The sequence below is a fragment of the Castor canadensis genome, chromosome 9 (assembly GCF_047511655.1).
Source record: "Castor canadensis chromosome 9, mCasCan1.hap1v2, whole genome shotgun sequence".
In the NCBI taxonomy this organism is placed as follows: Eukaryota; Metazoa; Chordata; class Mammalia; order Rodentia; family Castoridae; genus Castor; species Castor canadensis.
Genome location: NC_133394.1, coordinates 65,425,813 through 65,451,479, shown reverse-complemented (window position 1 = coordinate 65,451,479; position 25,667 = coordinate 65,425,813). Strand labels below are relative to the sequence as shown.

The following is a 25,667-nucleotide window of genomic DNA, read 5'->3' as shown; positions in this document are numbered from 1 at the left end:
CTTTTCTGCCCACGGGCAGGTAGTCAGTGTTTTCAGCTTTGTGAGTCATGAGATCTCTGTTGTGATGTGCAGCCAGCTATGGTAGGTGCAGAGGCAGCCACAATGTGCTCACAAATGGTATGGCTGTGTTCCCGCAATACTTTATTCACAAAAGCAGGCACTGGGCCAGGTTTGGTATGTGAGCACAGTTTGCTTAGCACCAGTCTAGTCTACAGAAGGATGCAAGCACAGTTATGATGCTTGGGAAAGCGCTGATCCTTGCTGCAGGAGCAGAAAATGATCCAGTGAGTTTGAAATTTTGGCTATATGTTGGGGGATTTGTGTGGAATGAGCTTGGGAAGATCCTGGGCCCTTTATGAACTATGGAGACTGGGTGTTATGCTACAGGCAGCAAATGGGAAGTGGAAAGATTTTGGGAAGGGAAGTATGATTGCTAAAGAGGAGCCAATGAAGGCTCAAGCTGGTTCATATTATGGCCACTGTCCCTCTGGTCACTCATTCTGCCTTAGCTTCCTCCAAACTGCTTTCTACAATGCTGAGGGAAGACTCGTCCTAAAATCTAAACCAGGCATGTCCTATGGACCTAATTAAAACACTTCTGTTGTTTCTCCTGTTAGATGTAAACAAAATTTTTAAAATTTCTTCATATGGTAGCCAAGATCCATTCCCAAGCCACTCCAGCCATATTGTTACATAGATAGAACATCTTTCATTCTTTATTTGTAAACTACTCATCAATCTTTCTAAGAAAGCAATTACTTGCTGCTTTTATTGATGTTCTCCAGTAGCATTCAGCACAGTTAAGAGCTTTCTCTTACAGTGTTGACTCTGTCAATACAGTTTTGTGACTCTTTCTACTGTTGTGATATAATACTGTACTGTGCTTAAACTGTACTTGTTACAAGGTAACATAATTACAAATTACTCTATGATTATACTCTACCGGAGATGAGACCTAGAGTACCTAAACTTACAATTTAACAAAGAGTTTAATACATAGAAAGGGCCCCATAATAACACAGCACAGTGTAGTGTAAAGTAGAGAGGGATTAGAAGCCAGAGTCAGGGAGTCACTTAATGTTTGCTATAATAGTCCAGGCATGATGTAATTATGCACTGAACTAAGATCTTGGCAAGAAGAATCACAGAAAAAAAATGGGTGCCAGAAGCATTAGAAAAGAAGGAACATGAGAATTTGTTCAAATTGAGTCTAGGGGAAGATGATCCTTGGCCACAAAGGGTGGGTGAAGAAAGCAAGGAAACCTTTTTTTTTTAAAGGCAGAAAACCAAGAAAAGAAACAAGACTAGTTAGGAATTTCAGGTACAATGTGCTTTAGATGCCAACAGAGTCTCTACCTAGAATATCTTTCCCAGGGAGTTACAGATATGGGTGGGAGGCTCTGCAAAGGGGTCAGGACTGACAGTGCAGATTTGGAGGTTTCTGCATAGAACTGATGCACACAGATGAGGAAATCAACTGTTTTCCCTTTTCCTATCCTGTCCCATTCTCTCTCTGTCTCCCTCTCCCTCTGTCTTTCTCTGACACATGTGTACATACACATGCACACAAACACACAAAGAATTGAGAAAAGTACTGTGAGGAACATTGGAATTACTTTGTAGGGAGAAGAAAAAGCAAACAGTGCAAGGGCAAAGGAGAATCATGACTAAGAGAAAGTCACTGACTGGACAATTTCAGCAGAGTCTTCCGATGGAGTCCTTTGTAGTAAAGTAAAGGAAGAAAAATCAGATTGAAAGATTTTCAGGAATCAAAGCCCAGAGAAAGCTAAAGTACTGAACCAAAGCCCTTCTTTCAAGAATATTGTGTTCAATAGAGAAAATTAAAATCACTCATTCAATGCATTGTTACAGCCACTAATATGTACCACTATTGTGTAAGTCTGAAATAGATATGAAAAGGATAAATCACAAAGAACCCTAATATTAATCTAGATATTTCTGTTTCAACAGTTGTACACAGACATTTACAGACATCAACTGACTCCATAAGCACTGCCTGACATGCCACAGATGCTCAAAAAACATCCAAACTGTAAACACTTATCTTTACTTTCACTCACACACATACTGGACCTTTGAAACATTAAAATGACTTTCCTAAAGCATGGTAGGCAAATAAGCTTGAATTCAATACCAGGAATTGTGAGCATTTCTATAGATGTGCTGGCTTGTGTATATGCTTGTTTCTGTATGTAAAGAAATAATTCAAGGAGAAGAGAAACCTGGAAGATAAAAGAGAGAAACACAGTACCTATTGATGCAAAGATATTGAAGAGGCTAAAATGGGATAGGATTAAAAGCACCGGTTAAAGGATTTGCTCTAGAATGTTGACCCTGTCAATACTGTTTTCTTAGTTTCTCTAGTGTTATGACATGAAAGAATGGGAAGTGAGATTTGAACGGAGTGAGAAAAGGGAATGCCTCAAGAAGCTATGTTCTGGAATGGATAAGTGAAAAGCAAATATAGAAACTAGATAGAATAAGGCTAGGAATTGACACAGCCTGGTTTATTAGACAGAAAAAGCTAAAGATGAAGTACAATGTATACTTTAGGTATAATTTGTAGAAATGCATAATTTCATTAAATAAGTAGAAATAAAAATATAAATAGATATTTGTTGGGTGGCTTCTGGGTAAAAGTTCATGCTAGATGATATGGGAAAGTTAGAAAATTATAATAAACACGCAGTCATGCAACAAGTTAACAGATGAAATTTAGGTAAGTGATATAAAAATTAATTCAAGAGATTTTTTTTTCTGGTGCTGGGTTTTGAACTCAGGGCTTCTCACTTGTAGGCAGAAGCTACAAGAGCTCTTTTAACCAAAAGAGAGCATGAATTTCCTTGCTCTGCATGGAATCATTATTAACACCTAATGTGAAAATATATTGTACACCATTAAGATTTTTTCTTTTTCCTTTTGTTTTTGGTAGTCCAGGAGATTGAACCCAGGTCCTCACACACATGACGTAAGTGTTCTTCCACTTGAACCACACCCACATTCCTTTGTTTGTGTTTGCTTTGAGATTAAGGTCTCTATCACTTTTCCTGGACTGGCCTCAAACTCATGTCCCGCCTGCCACCTCCTAGTAGTTGGGATTACAGACATGTGCCACTAAACCTTACAAAATTTATCAGGTCAGAGTAAATAAGGTTTAAGTTGTCATAACTATTTGCTTTATCTATGAAAATACTTTTAATTTAAGCTATAATAGTTGTGTGTTCTACCCTAATTTAGAAATAATACAATGATTTTTTCAAAATATTAAAGACAGTTTCAACTTGTGATCTTAACTGACTTATGAGAGTTGATATAAGCATTTGAAATTTTTCACATGCAGGTTTTATAGATTTTATCAAATGTGAGAGCATAAGGTTAATTATCTGATATTGCAGAAAGAAGAAGATTCAACTAGCCAACCAACCGACCAAAATATACACTATCAATCCAAAATAATCACAGGAGAGCTACGATGAAAACCTGCAAAACATTCTGAAAAATTTGAACAAGATATATTGGACCAATTTTACATTGGTCACCATAGTTCACAAGCGTCAGAGAACATTTAATAATGAATTTTTTTACATATGCTACAAGAAATCAGCATATCATCCAAATATTTTATTCTAGCAATAAATGAATGAATTGATGGTGAAGAGATCAATTTTGTAAACATTTAGCTTCACACCAAGAATTTGAACATCTGAGACAAATCCTATTACTGATTGGCAGTTTTTATATGTTGGTTTTAAAGAAAGTTTTCTCCCTGTGGCAGATAAAAAATTTATTATTACAGCAAAATGAATAGTTCATCCCTTCCAAAATTATTTCCAGAAATTTACCAAGCAGTAACAGGTGACAGATAGAAGGCTAAGTGCTTTTAATGACTTAGAACAATATGTACTAACATATATTGAATGTGTTTTTCTTCCTGGAACAGTTATAGGTAGTTTGTTTACTTTTCTGTATTTATCCTCTATAAAACTGGTTTTATTATTGGTATACCAAGACCACTGATTAAAAAAAAAAACTCTGGTGTTCAGAAATGTTAGATAATTTGTCCTTACTCAAGCAATTAGTAGGGTCAGAATTTTATTCCACATAGCTTGATTCTCAAGGCTCTGCTCTCAACATTAAATTAAAGACTTTGGGCTGAATCACAAGTCTGGGTTTCATTGTTAGCACTTTCCTCTTGGGCAGGTGGAAGGTGGAGTATTTACTGGCTTTTTGAGATTTATATCTAGGTACAAGTTTAATTTTACCTGCCTCTCTCGATGATGCTATCCACAATGACCCAGTAGGCATACAACTATGACTGTTGACATTTCCCCAATCCTCAATGCTCTGACTGTGCCAGCCTCTAGGAATACAACTTGTCTCTTAGAAGTGGGTCCTAGTCTGCTGAGAGAAGTTTGTATGCTGCTTTCCCTCCATTTATACTACATGTAAGTGACCATTGTGTTCCGGATTTTTCTCCCCTATCTCTGGCCAGCTCTTCTTAATTGCTTTCATGACTTTTCTTTTAAAATATGCCACTCAAATATTGGAAAAATCCATGTGACAAGCTCCACCCTCACTTTCCTTCTCCTGTTGTACTCATCTAAAGTATGCTCATTTGGTCCCCTGACTTTATGTCCTCTAAACATTGATAACTCTCAAATCTATAATCCAGCCTTGACCCAAACCCAAAGTTCCACACTGACATCTCCAACTTCCTCTCTTATTATATAGCTCCCTCCTGCTCTCTCCATATGTGAGGACAAGCCTTCCTGTCCCCTGGAAGATGGACCAACAAGATGCCATCTCAGAAGTGTCCCTCTCCAGACACCACACATGTCAACACCTTGATCTTGGATTCCCAGCATCCATAGATGTCATCAATAAACTTATGCTTTTTAGAAACTATCTAGGCTCAGGTATTAAAGTGTTTTAGCAGGACAATGAACTAAGACTTTCTGATGGTTTGTCTTGATTATCAACTTGATTGGATTGAGAGATGCCTAGGTTAGTAAAGCACACCTCTAGGTATGTCTGTGAGGGTATTTTCAGAGACATTTAGATCATGATGGCTTTGCTGTCATGAATGGCTTAACTCCTAGATGAGTTCAAAATTGGAATTGATTATTGGGAGCTAATGGAACTATGGAAGGTGGGGCCTGGTTAGTGGAAGTGGGTTACTGGGGTGTGTGCCTTTGAAGGACATTTCTTGACCCTAGCCCCTTCCTGTTACTCCTCTCTACTTCCTGGTTGCCATGAGGTAAGGAGCCTTCTCCACCACATGCTCTCACATCCATGATACTGTGTCTCACCACAGGGCCAGAAACATGGAGCCAAGTGCTCCAAACTGAAACCTCTGAAACTGTGAGCCAAAATAAGTCTTCCTCCTTCTAAATTTTCTCTTATACCTATTTGTCACAGAAACATCAACAAAAACACTACTGGCTAATGCAAAGACCATCTACAAAATCAAATCTAAAAACTTTCGGTGTTACTATTTTATTATCTTGTTTTATTTTCAGGGCAATCACTATAATACAAAATAATCTTTTTTATTTGTACTTAGTTTTCAAAGAATAGTTTCAGAGAGAGCAGAAATCTTGTCTTGTTTTAAACTTACTCATATCAGAAATGTAGTACGTATTTATCAAATGAATAAAGCCTCTGCGCTGTCCTACTCTTAGTCATCTCTGTCAATAGGAAGAGACTAATTAAAGTCAGTTTCCCAAGATGATTTTGTTAATAAGAAATTAGTAACAAACAACAAAATAAATTATTAATCAAATCATCACTTTATCAGTATGTATTCTGCCCTTGACTACAACTTCCTCCTACTTCTGTGAATTCTTCTGATCCATTACTTTCTCAGCCTTCACCAACTTTGATTTAAATAATACCAGCTTACACAAGGGGGGCATGTGTACAAAAATGTTGATAGCTTGGAGGTTTTCTCTAGCAAACAGTGAAATCTATTCTTATAAGTTTAGAAGGAATGTGAGAAAAGAGAAGAAGCTAGACTAGACAAATGTTACAGTTCAGGTACTTCCATATTCTCTCTGAATAATTTGCATGCTGCGTCCCTTCATGTTAAGATTTTAGTAGAGTAAAATAAGCTATTAGACTAAGAGATACTCGTTTTGGGCCTAGTGGTGGGTAAAAAGTGGCCAATTCTTTTTTTTTTTTTTTCATTTTTCTTTTATTATTCATATGTGCATACAAGGCTTGGTTTATTTCTCCCCCCTGCCCCCACCCCCTCCCTTACCACCCACTCCACCCCCTCCCGCTCCCCCAATCAATACCCAGCAGAAACTATTTTGCCCTTATCTCTAATTTTGTTGTAGAGAGAGTATAAGCAATAATAGGAAGGAACAAGGGGTTTTGCTGGTTGAGATAAGGATAGCTATACAGGGCATTGACTCACATTGATTTCCTGTGCGTGGGTGTTACCTTCTAGGTTAATTCTTTTTAATCTAACCTTTTCTCTAGTTCCTGGTCCCCTTTTCCTATTGGCCTCAGTTGCTTTAAGGTATCTGCTTTAGTTTCTCTGCATTAAGGGCAACAAATGCTAGCTAGTAAAAAGTGGCCAATTCTTTGACATTCATCTCATAATGAGGTGGTATGTGTTTCTCTTCACAGCAAGTCTAGGCTGACCATGACTTCGTGTTGTGGATAAGATGCAATGCCACTTCTTGATGAGCCTGGCAGCATTCTCCCAGAGCAACATTCAAAGTCCACTGCTGTACTAAAAATCAGAGTGAGCAGTGCTGACACTCCATGAAGAGAGAGGGCCTAGCTCAGCCAAACCCTCCACCCGCCCTTGTCAAGGCAATCTGCATGGGAAGCCATGTTGGATGCTCTTAATGAGGTAAATACTGAGCAGCTCCAGGAGAATCATGCACTTCACTCCAGAACAAAATCATAAGACATGATGAAAATTAAAGAAACTTAGAAAAAGAAAATGATTACTTTTTAGGGATAGTTGATTAGTTGGCAACAGGTAGCAGAGTTAGTACTATGCGTTAACATGGATGTCCAGTGAAATTAGACGTCGTATTCATTTAGTCCAGAGACTAACACTTAGTGAGTAAATCTCCCAAGTTTACAATGTTAAACATACTGACCTTATGACTGCATTTGCTGAAGCATCAGCGTCTGAAGCATTTACCAATAACACATCTGTTCCAGTTGGTGCGTCTTCAGGAATTGCTGTGAAATACATTTTACTAGCAAAAGTGGGGACATTGTCATTAATATCATCTACAATGACATTGATTGTTCCAGTTCCAGTCAAGGCAGGGGATCCTAGGGAGAAGAGAAAACCAAGTCTGATTTCTTATATGTAACAAAAATAATCAATTTAATAGTAATTAGCTGTAGACAGAATTATGGGAGAGAATTAAGAAAACATCAAAGCAAAATTTTTGAACACATAAGACACATAATGAGCACATGATGTTGAGTGATTTTTAATATTTTTACGAGAAAAAGATTTTCTTTGATGACCTAGAACATGTGCCCTTTCCTTCTGATTCTGCACAAAAAGCATATGCTATGCTCTCATTCTGTTTAAAGGAGCTGATTTGACAATTGTAGAAGATGACAGTATCATTTAAATTCCACAAAAGAGATGTGACTTGTAATTTCTCTAAAACATTTAAATAGTTCAGACCATATCTAGATCAACCCATGGGCATGGAATAGCTGGAAAACTAACCAGGAATTGTTAAAAACTATATTCCTTGTTCTGTCCATCACTGTACTATCAGAAAATCCAATGTATTCTCAGGTGTTTAAATCTGCCTTTCTATACTAATCAACACTTGTTTGCAGGAAAAAAATCTTCAATTTGTATCTCAATAGAAGCTTCTACTTGCTGGAAATACCTGTATATGATGAGCTGATGCAGAATCACTCTTGCATGTGCTTGACACTCAAGGAAATAATTTATTTTGATTCTGTTTCAGCTCTGTTAACAACATACAGTTAAAATCCAACATTTTGCCCAAACTTGAAGTGTACCACACAGCTAGCACACTCTTTTTGTGGTAAAGGGCAGATGCCATGCTTGGTTAGACTTCTGTGGGTTGTCCTCATAACTCAAGAGAAAATCATCTCCTTTAGTTGTGTTCTCAAAACCTTAACTCTTCTAAATAAAAACAATGAAATCCACTCAACTGTATTTATCTAACATAAAATATAGCCCAGATACATTCCTTTTCTCTTTAAGATGTGACTTTGACCTCCATGAAGTTATTCCTCCTTATATGAAGCTTAGATCCTATTTTACCACAGTGTGCTACCCAGCCATCCATTCATTTATCTGTGAAATGTTCATGGAATAATTTTATTAGCCTAAAACAATGTTGAGATTCACAGCCTTCTAATACCATTTTTTTCTCATAGTCTCATGATTTGCTGATATGTGCTTTATCACTATTTAAGTTGTTCTGAGTATAGATTGTAATTATGGAGGCAGAGTGCCAATCAGCTTTTATTCTCAAATGTACAAGAACCAAAATGAGCAGACTAGAACAGAGGAGGACGCAATGGATCTGGTTGGTGATCTCTGATTTGTGTGCTCTGTGCAGGAAGCTCAGCTTCTATGTCAGATGAAAGAATGTTTATGACCAATTGAGGTGGACACTATAAAGACGATCACGTAACTAACTACACAATTAAATTCAGGCTAGTAATTGCCATATATACATATTTATGTATATCTTTCTAAGAAAGATATTTCATACTAATGTATTTCATTTACATTAATGTATTTTCAAATTTATGACTATAGAAATATTACACATGAGTGTCTGATTTTGCATTATAGGAAAGAAAAGTAGCCCTCACTTTATTGAGTATATCTATAATTCAGTATAAACTTTCAGAAGCACTGTGACAATGCTAAGAGTATCATAAAACTATTTCACACATGCACACACAAAATAAATATGGAAGTATCTGGAGAAGCATATGTAACTAAGGCTTTGAAAATATCTTTTGACACATTAATATCAATAATAGGAAATATTTATTCAGTCCTTAGGTATGCATGCATATGTATCAGAAGTTTATGTAATTGTCAGTGCTAGTGGTGCAAGCCTGTAATCCTAGCTACTTGAGAAACTGAGAGCAGGAGGATTGCAGCTCAAAGAGTTTATGAGACCTCGCATCTCCAAAATTATCAGAGCAAAGTGGACTAAAGGTGTGGCTCAATGGTAGAGAGCCTGTTTTGCAAGTGTAAATTCTGAGTTCAAATCCCTGTCCCACCAAAAACTTGATTTTATCTAGTCCTTATAAATTAGTGCTATTGTCACCTCCATTTACATATGAATAAATTGAAGTTTAAAGAGGTTAAATAACATCTTCCAAAGCCACAGACCCAGTGAGGAGTGAAACCAGGATCTGATACACGTGACCCAGCCCTCAAGTATTTACCCAGCAAACAACCAGAAGTGTTGCCAGCAGCTAAAAGGGCTGCCTGGTGTGATGCTGCTGGGGACAGTGCAGCCACTGAGCTCAGAGAACAAAGCCAGGCGGGGGCTTGGGGGAGAGGGGGGCAATGGTAAGGACACCAGCTGTTTCCCAGTTTAAGTTCGTGGAGCATTTGGATTCAACAATCCTGAATAGATGCAATACTTCTCACAAGTGACATGTTAAAGCTAAAATAAATACTGTAGGGAGTATTGTTAATGATCAATGTTTGGCCTACATTTCTTGAATGTGTGTTTAATTATATACAGGTTAATGGAATGAAAGTTAATGATCTGAATCATTTTAATAGTCCTCTGACTGTTTTCACTAAAAAGTAAATTTAACTAGATTTATTTAAAAGATAAATTGGCGTAGGTTAAGAAAAGGATGTAATGGAAGGAAAGGAGGCATGTGATGCACTGAGAGGCAAAGGATAGGGGGACATGCAGGCACTTTAATCTCTTTCACTGATACCGCTTTACTCACTAAATCTGACTCTCTATGTGAAGTGGGAGGCACCAAACAGACTCTACTCCAAACAGATAGTGAGGGGAATCCAACAGGCTCAGGGTGACACCTTGTATGGTTACAATGTGTTTTACACTACTCATTACTGTTTTTGTACTTAGAAACAAAATAGGAGGTTGACATATCAAAGGTCTATTTTTAATTTTATAGATTTCTGCAGTTATAGCTCTCACGATAGAGTTTCCCTCTATAAACCTTTCAAAATTCAATCCTATGATAAAATTGTTAAGGAAAACATTTTGGGTAACAATTCATCTTAATGATTCCTTTGTAATATAAATAGGATATTTTTCATTCTTGAAAAAATAACATCTTTATGGAAGATAAAATGCAAAATTTTTAATTTTATAGTGGAATTTTTCAGGAGGAGATGAATGTTTCTGATATGGACATTGTTCTCCAATCCACAATCCTAAAGCTTGTTAAAAGACCCAGTAACTGCCAAGCTTTGCCCTTGGTATTCCAAAGTGTCTGTGATACACATATGGAAAACCACATGAAGCCATGACTAACCCATTTGGTCAGAAGCATGTGATTTCTTTGTCTGTAAGCGACATTTTGTTGCCGATGCATTTTCTGAGTTAGTAAGCAAACGTGGAAAATTTTTTGTTTACATAGGAAAACTTTCAGCAAGTTCAAGCTCACTGTCTTCATACCAAAAATTATCTTATTTTTCCAGACAATTGTTATTGATAGGAAAAAAAACAGATGGTCATGGCTTGAGATCTGGCCCCATGAGTGATTCCACATGCACGTGGGGCTGATTCTCAAGTCAAGAACTTCCCCTAGATTCCCCTCTTCATCCCTAATCTCAGCCCCAAACCACTTGATAACCACCTGGAGTTCTCTTATGATTTTTCCCACCTCAAGAATAGATAAAAAGTAAGACAAAACTTCTGCAACTGTTTTGGCTTTCTTCTTGCCTCTTGTACACAAGGTTTTGTTATTATTACTATTTTAATTTTTTCAAGGAAAACCTTACAAAACCTGATTTAATTAACTCCAAATTTGAATTCTGTCTCCAATATTCTTGAATTTTATTCTTGAGGAAGGGGTTTACCAACTCTCTGCCCCACCTCAAGCTCTTACTTCTGCACCGATGGCCCCAGCTCCAGCAGTCACTACTTCTCAGCTTAGACAGAAAAAAATGAAATCAAGGCAGAAAAACAGGGATGTCTCCTCCTTTGAAGCAAGTCTCACTTCTCCAACATTTTTGCTAGATGAGAGATACAAGTTCCTGAGTCCTTGGCCACCAAATAACTTGGAAAGTCCTTGGAGGTGTTAATTGAACGACAAATCCATGGTTGTATTGCTGCTGTCTTTGATTGTTTTCAGACCCTTCTTTTCTAACTTGTGAGGAAATCTAGGGTGCTTATTTCCTGTTTCCCAACATTTTTAGGGCCATATCCTCTGTGAAGTGCTTTACAGTATTTACTGTTACTTTATCTTCAATCCATAGCTTTCTGCTGGCTCCAGGGAATACAGCTAACTGCATATTTGTTTTCAAAAATCCTCAACATCAGTCTCTCAAAGATTTAAATCATAACTATGTCTGCAAACTTAGCTCATATATTTACACATGTGTGTGTATATATATTATACATATTATATTGAACACTTACTCAATACCAGAGCTATATATATTTTATGTATACATTGTTCATTTAATAAACATAGTCCATGAAGCGCATATTTTTAATTTTTAAAGGAAGAACCTGAGACTCAAAGAATTTAACCAACTTTTTTACATTCAACCATAAAGGGCAGCGAAAGCCAATTCAGAATTCTAAAAAAAACATTTTCTAAGTTCATTAGCTCAGATAAAACTAAGATACACTTATTGCAGATGCTTTACTTTATATTATTATCATGATCAATTCTGCTGTGTCTTCTATTAAGTTGTAAGCTAAATGAGAACAAGAATAATTCTGTTCAATTCATCTTTATAAAACCCTACACCGCACACCATTAAGACTGTGCTTCATCTGTATCAACTACTTTCATTTTACATATGGAAATCTGGTGTACCGGATATGTGGCTGGAGGTTCAAAGAATTGGACACTTTCAGAATGCTCAATCTGGAAACACAGGCCTTAGCCTAAGGCGAGGGTCAGAGAACCAGCCTGGAGACAAAGGTCAAAATTTTGGAGATACTATAACTACTTATACACAGAAGGTCCCAATTAATCTCAAATCCCATGAGAAGATGCAGAATACTAGGGGTCAATGTCTAGCATGAATGGATCTGATAATGATGAATTATATAGGTAGTGGTGTAATAGGGCAAGACTGTTCAATTTCATCTGGGAATGATTTATGAGAACCAGATGCAATCACAGAAAAGAGCCAGGATGTAATAATACATACTCCTGGTGGAGGAGATTGAGGTAATGAAAGGGATAGAAGATACAAATGAAATAAAAGGTCAATGTCTCAGAAACTTGTAATTAAAGAGGTCAGGAGGGTGCAGTTGACATTTGGATTAGAAGTCAGAATTACATTATAACTCAAAAGTCTAATTACCATTAGGGATCAGAAGATAAAGGGAATTTCAAATTTCAATTTATAAAAATAAGTATTTTATATATAAAAATATGTGTATATGAGTGAACACACACATATATAAACAGAAAGTACACAGGGGTCAATTTATAAGAAGCTCCTTTACACTTTTAGAATAAATAGAAAAAATACATATGACTTTGAATGACATTTGCATTATTTAAGTCACATTTTATAGTCTTGAATTTGGCAAATGATTAAACTAGTGCTGTCTTTATGACTGATGGTTTAGTAAGCTCAAGCATATCAAATAAATAGCAAATGAAGTAAGGAAATTCAAAATAGTATTTTTAAAAGAAAATTTCAGGCAACTTCTCTCTCAGAAAATATGTGTATAAAAAGTGTGAAAAATTAGACTAAATTACTAAAGTTGAAACTTCATGCAAATTATACTTTTATGCTATCTTCTATAAATTAAGCATACTTTCCTGAAACAAGAATAACTATTCAGTAGAAATACAATTTTTGTTTAACTGAAGTGTGTTGCATTAAAACCAAGCAGATTTCATTCCTGAATTAATCCTTGGTGCATAGGATTATGCTGGCTGGGTGTGTGCTGGTTGTAATAAAGAATTAGCTTCTTTTTACCTTCTTTTTCAATGAAGTACACTCATTCTTCTCACAGTAAGCAAATTATCCACTGAATGTGGATGAAAATTTAATATTATGGAGCGTAATAGCAACTTCAGCTCTTAATAAATTTTCTGAAGTGAAATCTTCTTTTACTATGTTTCTAATCTCATGAAAATTAAATTCTACGTAGAAAGATTCTCTTACTAAGGAGTGATTGATTTAAGGAAAAGTATCTAAATAAATGATTCATAATTAGAAAATTAGATGATATTCATAAAGACAAACTTCCTATCTAAGACAAAAACTCCAATGGAAATATCCAAATCTACCTTAGAATCAAATATTCAAATAAGTTAAATGCAACTGATTTCTGGTACTCGAGTACCGTGCTGACAATATTTGTTTTATGGGATCATTGGTGCCTTAAGAAAACATTTCAAGCAATTTTCATTATTAAAATGTTCATCAAAATAAACAAAGCAAACTTTTCATAAAAATGATTCTGTCAACAAAATGCAGTCTTAATGGAACATTTAAAAATAAATCTTCAGATATAAAATGTCATACACACAATTCTAACCTCTGTTTTGATCATAGAATCATTTGTAATGCAACAACTCCCTTCAACTAAACAATGTGATAGACAATATTAATTCAAAATGTTCTCAGAGCTTCACCAAGAAAATAAAGCATGATGAGTCATTTTAGCTTTTAACATTAACTTGAAAAAGCATCATGTTCCCCTCCATTAGAAAGTAATTTCTAATCCTGCATCAGGATGCAGGTTCTTCCTTTTCCAGTTGGATGATAAATGCCCTTAATTACAAATGGTAATAACTGAAGATTCTCCATAGACCAATTAATTATGCTGACACATAGACATTTCATAACTGAACGCTTTAGCTAACTCTATATGTAGATATCTGTGTATCTTTTTACTATATTAAATTGTGAATATACAGATATAGGGTAATGCATTTAGTTTGTTCAAAGATTACTCTCCTACCTCCACATTAAGTGCACACACACACACACACTCATGACAACCCCACTGACTGCATTGTCTACGTGTGGACATGGTGATCATCATATTACATGATCTTAGTATAAAACCTAACATTTTTTTTCACTTTGCATTTTATAAAACCCTTGGGTATACATTTCTTCATTTGACAAGGACAATTATTTCTGATTTATGAATATTCTTAATTTAAGAGTTAAGTCAGTGAACCACAAATAAATGCTCTTTTTAATGTAAAAAAAAATCCTCAAAAAAGAAACTCATAAATGTTATCTATGTGAACCAGAGTATGGTGGACAAGCTGGCACATGGGAAGGAGATTAAGAAGGTGTCTGCTGATGGTTTCAAATCCTGTTCTTGCTGGTAAACAGCTAGGTGAGACCCAAACTGAGAGGCTTAACTGTTTCAGTTTCTTCACTTTTAAATCCATGAAGTTGGAAAGATAGTAACTAATTTACTGGCCATAGTGGTATTATGTGAGATAATATGGTATAAATTCTGGTGTTTATAAGCACTCAATGTAGACAGTACAATTATCAGAGTGTTTATGAATTCTTAAACTGTATCTCTACATAAATGTCTTCTCTGATCACTAAACTTTTATTTGTAATTTTCTATTTAACATCTCCACTGGTTATTCATGGTATCTCAAATAAAATACATCCAAAGAATAATTCCTGATAATCTGCCCTAAAACTTTTATTTTTTGACATCTTAAAATGGCTCAAGCTAATAATTAGGGACTCCTGCTTGACTTGTCTCCTTTCCTAGCTTCCTATTCCTCCAGTTCCACCCCAAAATCCAAGTAGTTCAACCCCCAAAATGGATAAAATCGATAGCTACTTAACACGTGAGGGAGTTCAGAAGATACCACCCCAAAATATGGCATCTTGACATGTTGACTATTTTAAATTTGAAGGGCTTTGGGAAACACAGATGCAGTAAGGATCCTCTGATCTTCTTTTCCCCTGAAGCAGGTCATAAGACTTCCAGGTGTACCCAAAGGAAGGGACCCTGAGATGATCTCAAAACTGGGTCTGCTGCTTCCCCCAGCTTAATCACGTGACCTTGTGTCCTTTCTTCTTATCTTTTTCTTTTTTTTTTTTTTTAAATCACTGTTTACTGTTCTTCAAACCAAGTATAAATACCCTCAGGCTTAAGGGTTTCTTCAAGTTTTAATTTCCTTTTGATATCTCTTGAGTCATATAAAATTTGCATTAAATGAATTTTTATACTTCTTATTAATCTGTCTTTTGTGAGTGTAGAGTACAAAAAAGAGGACAGGGAAAGAAGCTTCTTGTCCACATGACACTGTCAGCTAATCACAAACCCTGCTTCCTCTTGGGGTGCTGTGAGGGCCTCTGCACCACCACTTCTATTTCCTTCTTCGCCACTGCTTCTGCCAGCCTCTTCTACAAAATGAGATCTTTCAAAGCTCTGTTCAAAACCCTAACCAGGCCTTACCTGTGAATGAAGTTAAAACTACTAACACGGCCGACAGCATGTGAGACCCAGGCCTCATCTCCCAAGTATCTTCCTCTCCTTTCTTCTTACCCACCCACCGTGATTCCTGCCTGTTCCTAGATAAAACAGGCATGCTCCTACTTGGGGACATTCACTTACAGGCAACTCTATTTTCCAGATCCCCATTTACTGTCCTGACTCTACCATCAAAAATAACCCACCCACCCAACTCTGTAGCCACTCAACCCTCTTTCTTTAATGTCATTCCTGGTGAATGGATTATCTGTGTATTATCTGTTTTCTGACTATAAGCCAAACTCTCTAAGCACAGAGACTTCTTTTTGCCACTGTTTCCCCAATAGCTAGAAGGATACTATTCCTGACTCTGATACTACTTGGGGCTGCAGACTGTAGCAAACTGCTTATTTACCCCAGGCTTCAATTCCCTCATCTGGAAAATAATGGAAGTGGACTAGCTTGTCTCCAACAAGTCTTCTGGTCAAAATAACTATTTTTTAATTCATATTTCTCTAACTTACAGTTTTTTTATATAATTATCCTTCAAAATACTTCCATACTACTCTAACATCTCCCAACAGTCATACCATCTTATTTTAAGGTGTTCTTGCATACTAATTCAGTTCCCTAGGGCATAACATCATCTTAAGTTAAAAAGGAATTACAAAGACCTAAATAAAGATTACTTGCACAGATATATACTTATTTGAATAGCTTATCTAAACTCCCAAATTTCCACAACAAAATTCAAAACAAGTACCATTTTCACACTAAGTTGATGCTAAGAGTATAGTCTACTGTCTTTAAGCTCCACATGTATAACCAGCCACCACATGTAGAATAAAGTGCCAGAAAGGCATAGAGGTATTTAAGAGTTATGGAAGGTTCAGGCATTTGGCTTTGGGATGCCCAGGTGTAAAAGATTTGACAAGTGGTAAAACTTTTCAAAAGCACATCATTTTTCTTTAGGTAGACCTTGCATTAGTGTACCAAACTAGCAAACAGCTAAGCACAGAGAATCAACAAGACCTATGCAGAAATGTATAATAAATATCAGAACTGAGTAAGTGCCAGTAGGCTCAGAAGGAGACAGGAGAATGCCGCTGAAGCAGTATTTTAAGCACCTGAAACTGAATTAAAGTCATAAAATACTTCAGTGAGTCCTTACATGTGACTGCAATTTTATCACATCACACTGAGCCCACAGAGCCTCAAAAACTTGTGCTACTTTTCAAGGCAGAGGTCAGTTTGAATGACCACAGCCTATGTAGCAAAAACTCCTGTAATTCCAGCTAGGAGTTTGAATAGATCTGCACTTTTCCTTTCAGAGGGTTCCTTACAAGATCTGCAAGTGATAAATAAGCAACAATAAAATAGAAACAAATATTTTAACAAATATGACAGCAGGTACAGATTAAAATAACAGATGGGTGATTAATTGAGAACACATTGTCTTCATTTCCACTCATTTAAATCATTCATCCATTCAATGAATACTTATTAAGCACCTATTTTGTCACAGGGCCTATCCTCAGTGTTCTAGGAATTCAGTTTTGAGTAAGATTTAGGAAATTTACATTCTGCTGGAAGAACCATACATCCTCATATGTTGCATCATATATAAGCATAATTTAGATAGCTACCAGTGTTAAGAAATCACAAGAGAAGTGATAGTGACAGAGAGAAATAAGGGGCAACACAAGATTGGGGATCAGATAAGTCTCCTCTAAGAGGCTGATATTTTACCTACCTGTGACAAAATAACCAAGACATGAGCACCACCCCTCCAACTCAACTGAATCAGAACAAAATGGCTGGCTGCAGAGCAGAACACTGCAGCAGAGGGAACAAGTGCAAAGGGCTGAGGCAGGAGGAAGCTGGCGTGTTTAAGGAACCCAGATAGCCCAGCATTGGCAGAGGGCAGTCACCGTTTAGTAAATGCTCTCAGGATGCAAGCCATCCCAACTGGAAACAGTTGCTGGCTTCCATGGTGTAAATCCTTCTAATAGGTGGGCAGAAGCCAGGTCATTTGTTATCATGTGGTGAATGGTAAGAGTTGTAGATTTTATTCTTGGAAACCACTGGAGGGTTTTTAAGCAAGCAATGTGAAATGATGATCTAATTTATGGTTTTAAAAGTTCCCTGTTGAGTAACGCACTATGCAGGAGAGAGGGTGGGCAATTAGGAAACTCCCCTACTAGCCCTAGCTTACAAAGGTGGTAGATTGGAGACGAAACAAATGGATAAATTCAGGAGACTTTTGGACATTTTTGAGGTGGAGTCCACTTGTTAATGGACTTGTTGCATGTGCAGTAGAGAGGAAGAGGAATGAAAACTGGTATGATTTGCTCTCAGAAACTGTGCAATGGTATGGGGCAATTTATGGAGTGTAGAGAGCAATCTGTGGAGGGTGGGGAGAGGACAGAAGTTGTAAAGTTTGATTTTGGCCCTACAAAACTTGAGCGATACCTAGAAAACAGGGGAACTAACAGGCATTAGTTTTTTATTTCTAGGTGTAAGCCTGAAATTAAAGGTAATGTCCAAAGTCACGTATCTAGAACATAGCAGAGAGAACATTTGATCTTAGGCTGAACTGTAAGATCCTGTACTTACCTCTAGGATATACTTTCATTTTATAAATTAACATTCTGAATTAGTTTTTAAAGTATGCTCTTCTTGCTTCCCTGATAATTTCCTGCTACTTACTACATTTAAGGTATTTTGTTTATGTAAACAAGTGGTGAGTCAAACTCTTCTAAGGAAGGGTACATGGAAAAAGAATGCTTAACCATGGGTAGGACATGCCCTGCCATGCAGCTCCTACTGTAGAAACCAGGACATAGGAACTGCATCCCTATACCAGGCAGGTGCTGTACCTCCTACGATTTTAATATGGTTACAGAACATATTTCCAGAAGAAATAACAATAGCTAACACATAACACAGGCAACATATCATACTTTCAACTAAAGTTAACCAAAATAACACCTTTAATTGAGTTGTAGTCTGTTGAGCAACTTAATTCTACATGAAAAAAAGTGCACTAAAATTATCACACTCCATTCTGGTTTTGTGTTTTCACAATGTGACATTCAGCCTCACACATGTGATGGGTGGTGGTCAGTTATTTTGAGCAGTAGACAGGAGTACTTAGAATTTCCAGATGTGCCACCCTATAGACATGCAGCCAGTAAATAAAAATCCGATGAGAGCTGGAATGCTAATGTTTCCTCGAAAGAAAAACTGAAGGATTTAGGGGTCAGCATGGTTAAAAAGCTGCCACTCAATTCCTGCCACATTGCTGTACTTGACCTATCTTTGGGCTGCCAGCAGGTAAGAGCTTAAAAAGAACAATGAAAGGTGATTTGTGAGATAAGGAATAAAACTGTCAATTTTTTTCTTAAGAACACGTTGACATTTTCCTGGTCCTAAGACCATGACAAGTTTGAGAATAACATGGCATATGGGATCTAAAACCTGCCATATTTTTCCGAATTTTCTCTTGTCATCTACCAATTTGACTGTGAAATCATAGCAGTGAATCTGCATTTTTAAGTCTGTGTCTGAGTTTTCATTCCTGGAAAACCAGATCAAACTGCAGATTCTGAAACCTGATACCTAAAACTTTCACGTTCTCCTGAAATTGTGGCTATTCAGGAGGTTAAGAGTATGTGTGGCAATTAATTGAATTTGGTCATATATGACTGTCAGTGACTAAGAACATCCAGTCTGACTTTCTTCAGAGCTTCTGGCTGCTGTCTCCATCACCCACAGAAAGTTCCACACGTAGTCCTGAAATATCAATTTTTTTTTTTTTGTGGTGGTTCTAGGGTTTGAACTCAAGGCCTCACACTCGCTAGGCAGGCACTCTACCACTTGAGCCACTCCTCCAGCTCTTTTTTTGTGAGTGTTTTTGAGAGAAGTTCTCAAGAACTACTTTCCCTGGCTGTCTTCAAACCATGATCCTCCTGATTTCTGTTTCCTGAGTTAGGATTATAGATATGAGCCACTGGTGCCTGGCTCAGGGCAACTTTTAAGAAAGATTTCATAGAGTTCTGTACTCTGGGCCAAGATTCAACCGATTCTTCAATTTTCAGGACGGGCAAAATAGTAGAACTAATGGTGGAGAGCCACTGGAATTCACTCTTGCCTCCAGTGCATTGTGTAGCACCATTCGAAGGCCCTTACTGACAGACACTTCTGAACACTTTTATTTTATTTTTATTTTTATTGTCCTTAACTCGAAACTCTCCGTAATTCAGAATTCTGTGTAAATATAGGGCCAAATCTGCATACACTGGGTCTCCAAATTTCTCATTTAGTAGCAACGGACCTCCATAGACACTATAGTTAGACTTCTCATTTATCTTTTTATTAAGAATTCTAATTCTCGTTTTCCTCAGGATCCAGACTCATGGCATGAGTTTATATTGCCTGGAACCCTGGAACCAGGACTTGGTTCTGAAATGTCCTCACCTTTAGGCCGAGGCCTTATGGGGCTATTGTTTAGTGAAAGTTCCTCCTAACAGGTTGACTCACCCACATCTGTCAGAAGAGAATGTTTTTTAGTTCTAGCCTTTCACGTTTTCTTTCTTTTCATTACTTTTTTCCCCTAAGGAAATGGCCCTTTTGTGGTGTCATTTTGATGGAGAGATATTACAAGTAGTGGTTAAGTTTCCCAGCTAGCCCATGTAACTCACTTTAACCATAATTTGGCTGAATGACAGTTTTTAAAATCTGTGGTCTTTTGAATGGTTAAATATATACTGTGCAATGCATTCTTTGGAAGCTTAAAAAGAAATGTATGAGACACAAAAGAATTTCCTAATGTAGTAACTGATAAAATGAAGTTTTATCTAAACTATTATTTTTTTTAAGCAGAGATTTAAAAAAATCTAATCCATGTGTCTTTCACTAACACATATAGTAAAGAAAACTATTTCTAAACATTTTCAATGTTTAAAATTTATGGATCACAGCTATCAAAATCATTTTACAACTGTAGTGATGGAATTTAGCAATTTAACATATGTTTTATGAATTAAACCTTATAACAAGTACTTCGTACTTAGTATAAAACACATTTTACAGAAAATACTGAGCTTGAGGGAGATGATATAACCCACCTGAATCACAAAGAAAATTATGACAGGGACCGCACTCAAATGAGAGCAGTTCAAATTCAGACTTTTATCATTGCATTACACTGACTGACTAATGCTAGAGTTGCTTTGTAAATAAACAAATTTTACATTAAGTTGGCATAAATTTTGTGAGTCTGCCATGATACATTTTGTTTATCATTCTTTAGGATTTTAGAGTTTACATATAACATAACATGGCAATTTATACACAATAAAGTATGGGGAATAAAACATATTTTGGCCTTTTCATAAAATGTATATATATGTATACTTGTATTATTTATGTTATATATACATATACACATAGAAAGAGACCTTAATTAAAAATAAACAGCTTTATCATTGGAATATTTGATACAAATCTTTCATTATTTATAAACTCAAATTTCCTTGCTGTTTTTTGAGTATTGCTGTAAAACAGTACATCATATGCTGTGAAACTGATCATATACAATAAAAATTTTAATACATTAAATTAATCAAAAACATTTCTACAACAGTCAGAATAACTCATCTGAAGTCTCTAAATTTTGGTCATATTCACACATCTATATACATGACTAATGGTATATGTATGTGTGTATATATGTATATACATATGCAACTGTCAGTCATTTGGGGTTCTAACAAACCAATCTTGGCTGAAGAACATTTCAACAAATATTTTTCCTAAATGACATTAATATAAATAAATTACATTTAATACAGAACTATTGAGTTATGACATTAATTTTCATCAGTAAATGTTATAAGGAAAATGTCACATAATTCCTTAATCCTTTAGAAAAGTCAAAGATTTATTCATTCATTTAGTCAACAAATAAACACCACCACCTATACTATTCAAGGTATAAAGATTCTTTCACAAGTTTTCGGCTATTTCAAAATTGAATTAGAAGTGCTCTGTATTTATGAACACAGTCTATATATGCAAAACAAAATAGTGTTAACAGTACTATCTAAAAATGTCTGTGAAAGGGGGACTACTTTGCGGGGGCAGCAGGAAGATGCAGAGCTTAAGGGGAGAGTGATGGGTGAATACGATCAAAGTATATTGTATGCGTTATGAAACCACAATAATAAAAGTTACATTAAAATAAAAAATTATATAAAAATGTAGGGGTGATAAGAAAGAGCAATGGAGTTTGTGGATATGATCCAAGTAAAGTATATGCATGTATTGAAATGTCATGATGAGATCCATCTGTAGAAATAATATACATTCATAAAAATGCTAACAATACAAAATGATTTCAAAAAGAAAAAAGTAGGTTGTGTTTTATCGCTTTCTGCTACAGACCTTTATGTAACTACTCTCTCCAGGCACTGAAAGCTGACTGTGCTGCTTTTCATTTTTCAAGGCAGTTCATTACACCAGTCACTGAACACTTGCTCTCACTTGCACACGATGGGGCTCCCTGAACGCTGATTACAGCCACCACTGGGTTGTCCACCTTAGAGGATTAGTGAGGCAGAAATCTGGACCCACTCTCTTATCTTCATGGCCTATTAGTACCATCTAGATGCTTTCAATGCTAAAGTAGTTCAAATGTCTCCTGACTTAGGTGGTAGAGTGTAAGTTCACACCCAGAAGTGACTTATAGGATGGGACACATTCTGTTTTACAGAAACAGAGTTTTGCTTGTGATGTGCTTAAGCCATCACCACTTACATGTACATTTCACAAATTTATGTGCTATTAATTGCATAGATACAGTCAGCAATCCATGCATTAATAAATCTCAACAAATAATTAATAATAAAATATTTTCAAAGTCAAAAAGACATTATTCACAAGTAGACAGTTGTAATGGTCTTACCTGAATCTGTGGCTGTGACCATCAGGACAAAGTGCTCCTTTGTTTCTCTGTCCAGACTCTGTGTCACTCTAAGATCTCCATTGACTGAGAGAATAAAAGCATTGTCCTCATTTCCACCCAACAGAGCATACGAGAGTTTGCTGTTCGATCCTTGATCGTCATCTCTTGCTACCACCTGTAGCATGCAAAGAATGAAAGTAAGCTTAACATAAGCTATGCAGGATATAAATAAGCCTACTAAAAGATAATGAGGTTGAGCTGCATTAGAATTCTTCAAAGATACAATTTCAAATGAAAAATAAAAACAGGAAAGAATTGCACACATTTATTTGTGTAAAAATATGCATAAAACTAATGCCAGACATTTTTGGCAGGCTCAATGAAAATTTTTAATAGCAGTTTCAAGTTGGTAGTTGAATTTATGGATAAGAAAGGGAGAATGTTAACTTGTAACATTTAAAAAAAAACTTTGACATTGTTCTATTTTATTACTATATGCAAATACTGCTCTCTTGGTGAAACAAAAACTAACAACACTCCAATACGTCCATGTGTGCAAAATGAATATACACAAATGAACATAATTGAAATGCAATATTTAACATATGAGGAACTTTTAATAGGTTTCAGGTATAATGATCATAAACTTTCCTTCTCAAGACTTGGTGTATCTACATCTAACATTTATGGATGAGAGTGAAGAAAGGATGGGGTGACATGAACATTGAGGAAGACAGAGCATTCAAATCAGCTGTCTGACAGTGAATGTAATGCTTGTTATATTTAAATATACTGACCTGAAGAATGGTCCTGGGAAGTGTCCCTAAATTCTCAGGAACGTTTACAGAATATGGAGATAGTTCAAATATGGGGACAAAGTCATTAATGTCCAGTAAAGCAATGTTGACATTGGAGGTGTCAGTTCGGGGGGTGCTGCCCCGATCTGTAGCCTGAACAATTAAAACGTAAGTAGGGGTCTTCTCTCTATCCAAAGGCCTAGCCACAGTGATGGTACCTGTGACAGAGTCAATCCGAAATTCCTGATGGGTGTTGCCATCAATGATGCCATAGCGGACCTGTCCATTTGTTCCTTCATCTGCATCTGCTGCGAATACCTGTGTGATGTCTGTTCCTGTTAGTGTGTTTTCGTGAATTTCCACTTTATACAAAGGCTGTGCGAAGGTGGGGCTGTTATCATTGATATCCAGCACCATAACTACGACCTCTGTAGATGAAGACAGAGATGGTTGACCCTTGTCTGTAGCCACCACGGTCAGAGTATAATTAGAAACATCTTCTCTGTCCAGTTCTCCTGTGAGCCTCACTTCTCCATCAATGGTCCCAATACTGAACTTGTTTCCCAAAGGGCTCAGCAGAGTGTACTCAATGTAGCTGTTTGGGCCACTGTCTGGGTCAGTTGCTTGAGCCTTGAAAACAACAGTATCGATAGGTGTGTTTTCTGGAATGTATGTCAGTTTAGGAGAAAGAAATATTGGTGGGTTATCATTGACGTCCAACAGAATGATGGAGACTTGAGCAGTGCTTGTGAATCTGGAGGCTGGGAGCTGTGGCAGGTCATGCACCTGAACCACGAGGTTGTAGAAGGACTGACTTTCACGGTCCAAAGCTTTCAGGACTTTCAGCACACCATTCTTGTCAACTGTGAACTGCCCAAGACTATCGCCTGAAGCAATGCTATAAGCCAACTGGGAGTTGATGCCTGAAATTGAAGGGAAAACATTAAACATGTCCTGATTGGAAACTGAGTTGCATCAACAGTTTTGGCACAGAGCTGTGCACGTGTGCTGTATCATACACCCAAAGCTTCAGTGTGATTTAGCTGTGCTTCAATTTTCTGTGAATAATGTATATGCTAACTTTTCCTGTTAACTTTTGATCTGCAAAAATGTTTACAAACTGCTGAACAAATGATCTAGACATTGCTTGCTATTTACTATAATGTTGAAATGTTAAGTTACAAAGGAAGAGGCAAATATTCCAGGGGGCAGATATTTTCTAAGCTTTCTTTGTTTCTATCACACAATTCTCCAGGGCCCAACGCTAGCCGTGCCACTCTGTATCATTAAACAAACATTTATAACTTCAGTAATTTATTGAGGCTGACATCAATTTTCAGAGAAGAGTAATAAAATGTTCTGATGTATGACATTAGTCATGGATGCTTTAAGTCTACTTTTACATTTCTTGTCAGAACCAATAAAAACTTTTTAATTCCTATTAAGCATCTGGCCAAGTAATGGCCTTTGAGAAAATAGTTCTCTCAAATATATATATTATGTTTTTAAAAATATTTCTTAAAGAATTGTTAGCAGTCAAATTATACATGAAAGTCTCCAAATATAAATGTTCATGCACTTACACTGGGCAATATTTAGATAACGCCTTTTTCTCTAGGAATATATGCCACTAATTTTAAAAAATATTAAAAATCCTCATTTCAGAAAATGATTGTAGAGACTCTTGTAGCAAAGGTGAATACCTCAGCTTGTTTTTTAGGAAATCATTGACAGGTAAGTAATAGATAAACAGTGGAAACAGAGAGAAAGTCAGATTTTCTGTCTCAGAGTAGTGTCATCTTCCCTGGTCCACAGAGTCATGTGCATCTTTATGTTTTATCCTAAGGATGCTGGGAATATTATAGGATATTATAATGAGAAACATGTTGTTCACTTAAATAATCCATCCTTAGTAAAGATTTTACACTTGGGGTCTTAGAAATACCTACAGAATAACAAATTGCTTACAAATAAATAGGTCTGATATTTCTGAAGATAATTTCAAATATTTAGGTTTCTGAATTCCATCTGTCAGAAATAATGCCCACTCTGCCAACAGTCTTCTAGAGCAATTAAACCTTTCTTTCCATTTCCTTCCTTCCTTCCTTCCTTCCTCTTTCTAGATTGTTCCTCTTAGTCTATGAATCCTTAAGTTAACTTTTGTCTTTTCTTGAATCTCATCAAGTTCTTTACAAAGGCAGACTACTTGAATAGTGAATGAAATTTTCTCTTCTAACATGTAGGGTTTGT

General features: G+C 36.4%; 1 protein-coding gene and 1 long non-coding RNA gene across 2 annotated transcripts in view; one reads left to right on the top strand and one right to left on the bottom strand.

The window, feature by feature from the left end:
• Fat4 (FAT atypical cadherin 4) overlaps nt 1-25,667 on the bottom strand; it is a 166,940-nt gene that overhangs the window by 41,170 nt on the left and 100,103 nt on the right. Inside the window, exons 5-7 of the mRNA XM_020188037.2 lie at nt 23,418-24,340; nt 22,621-22,795; nt 7,140-7,320 (exon numbers count right to left, since the gene is read on the bottom strand). Of these exons, the coding sequence (XP_020043626.2) occupies nt 7,140-7,320; nt 22,621-22,795; nt 23,418-24,340 (1,279 nt within the window). The remainder of the gene's footprint in view (nt 1-7,139; nt 7,321-22,620; nt 22,796-23,417; nt 24,341-25,667) is intronic.
• On the top strand, nt 201-5,119 carry LOC141410925 (uncharacterized). The gene is made up of 4 exons (XR_012435731.1): nt 201-284; nt 2,954-2,989; nt 4,379-4,466; nt 4,753-5,119. It is a non-coding gene; the product is annotated as an uncharacterized lncRNA (long non-coding RNA).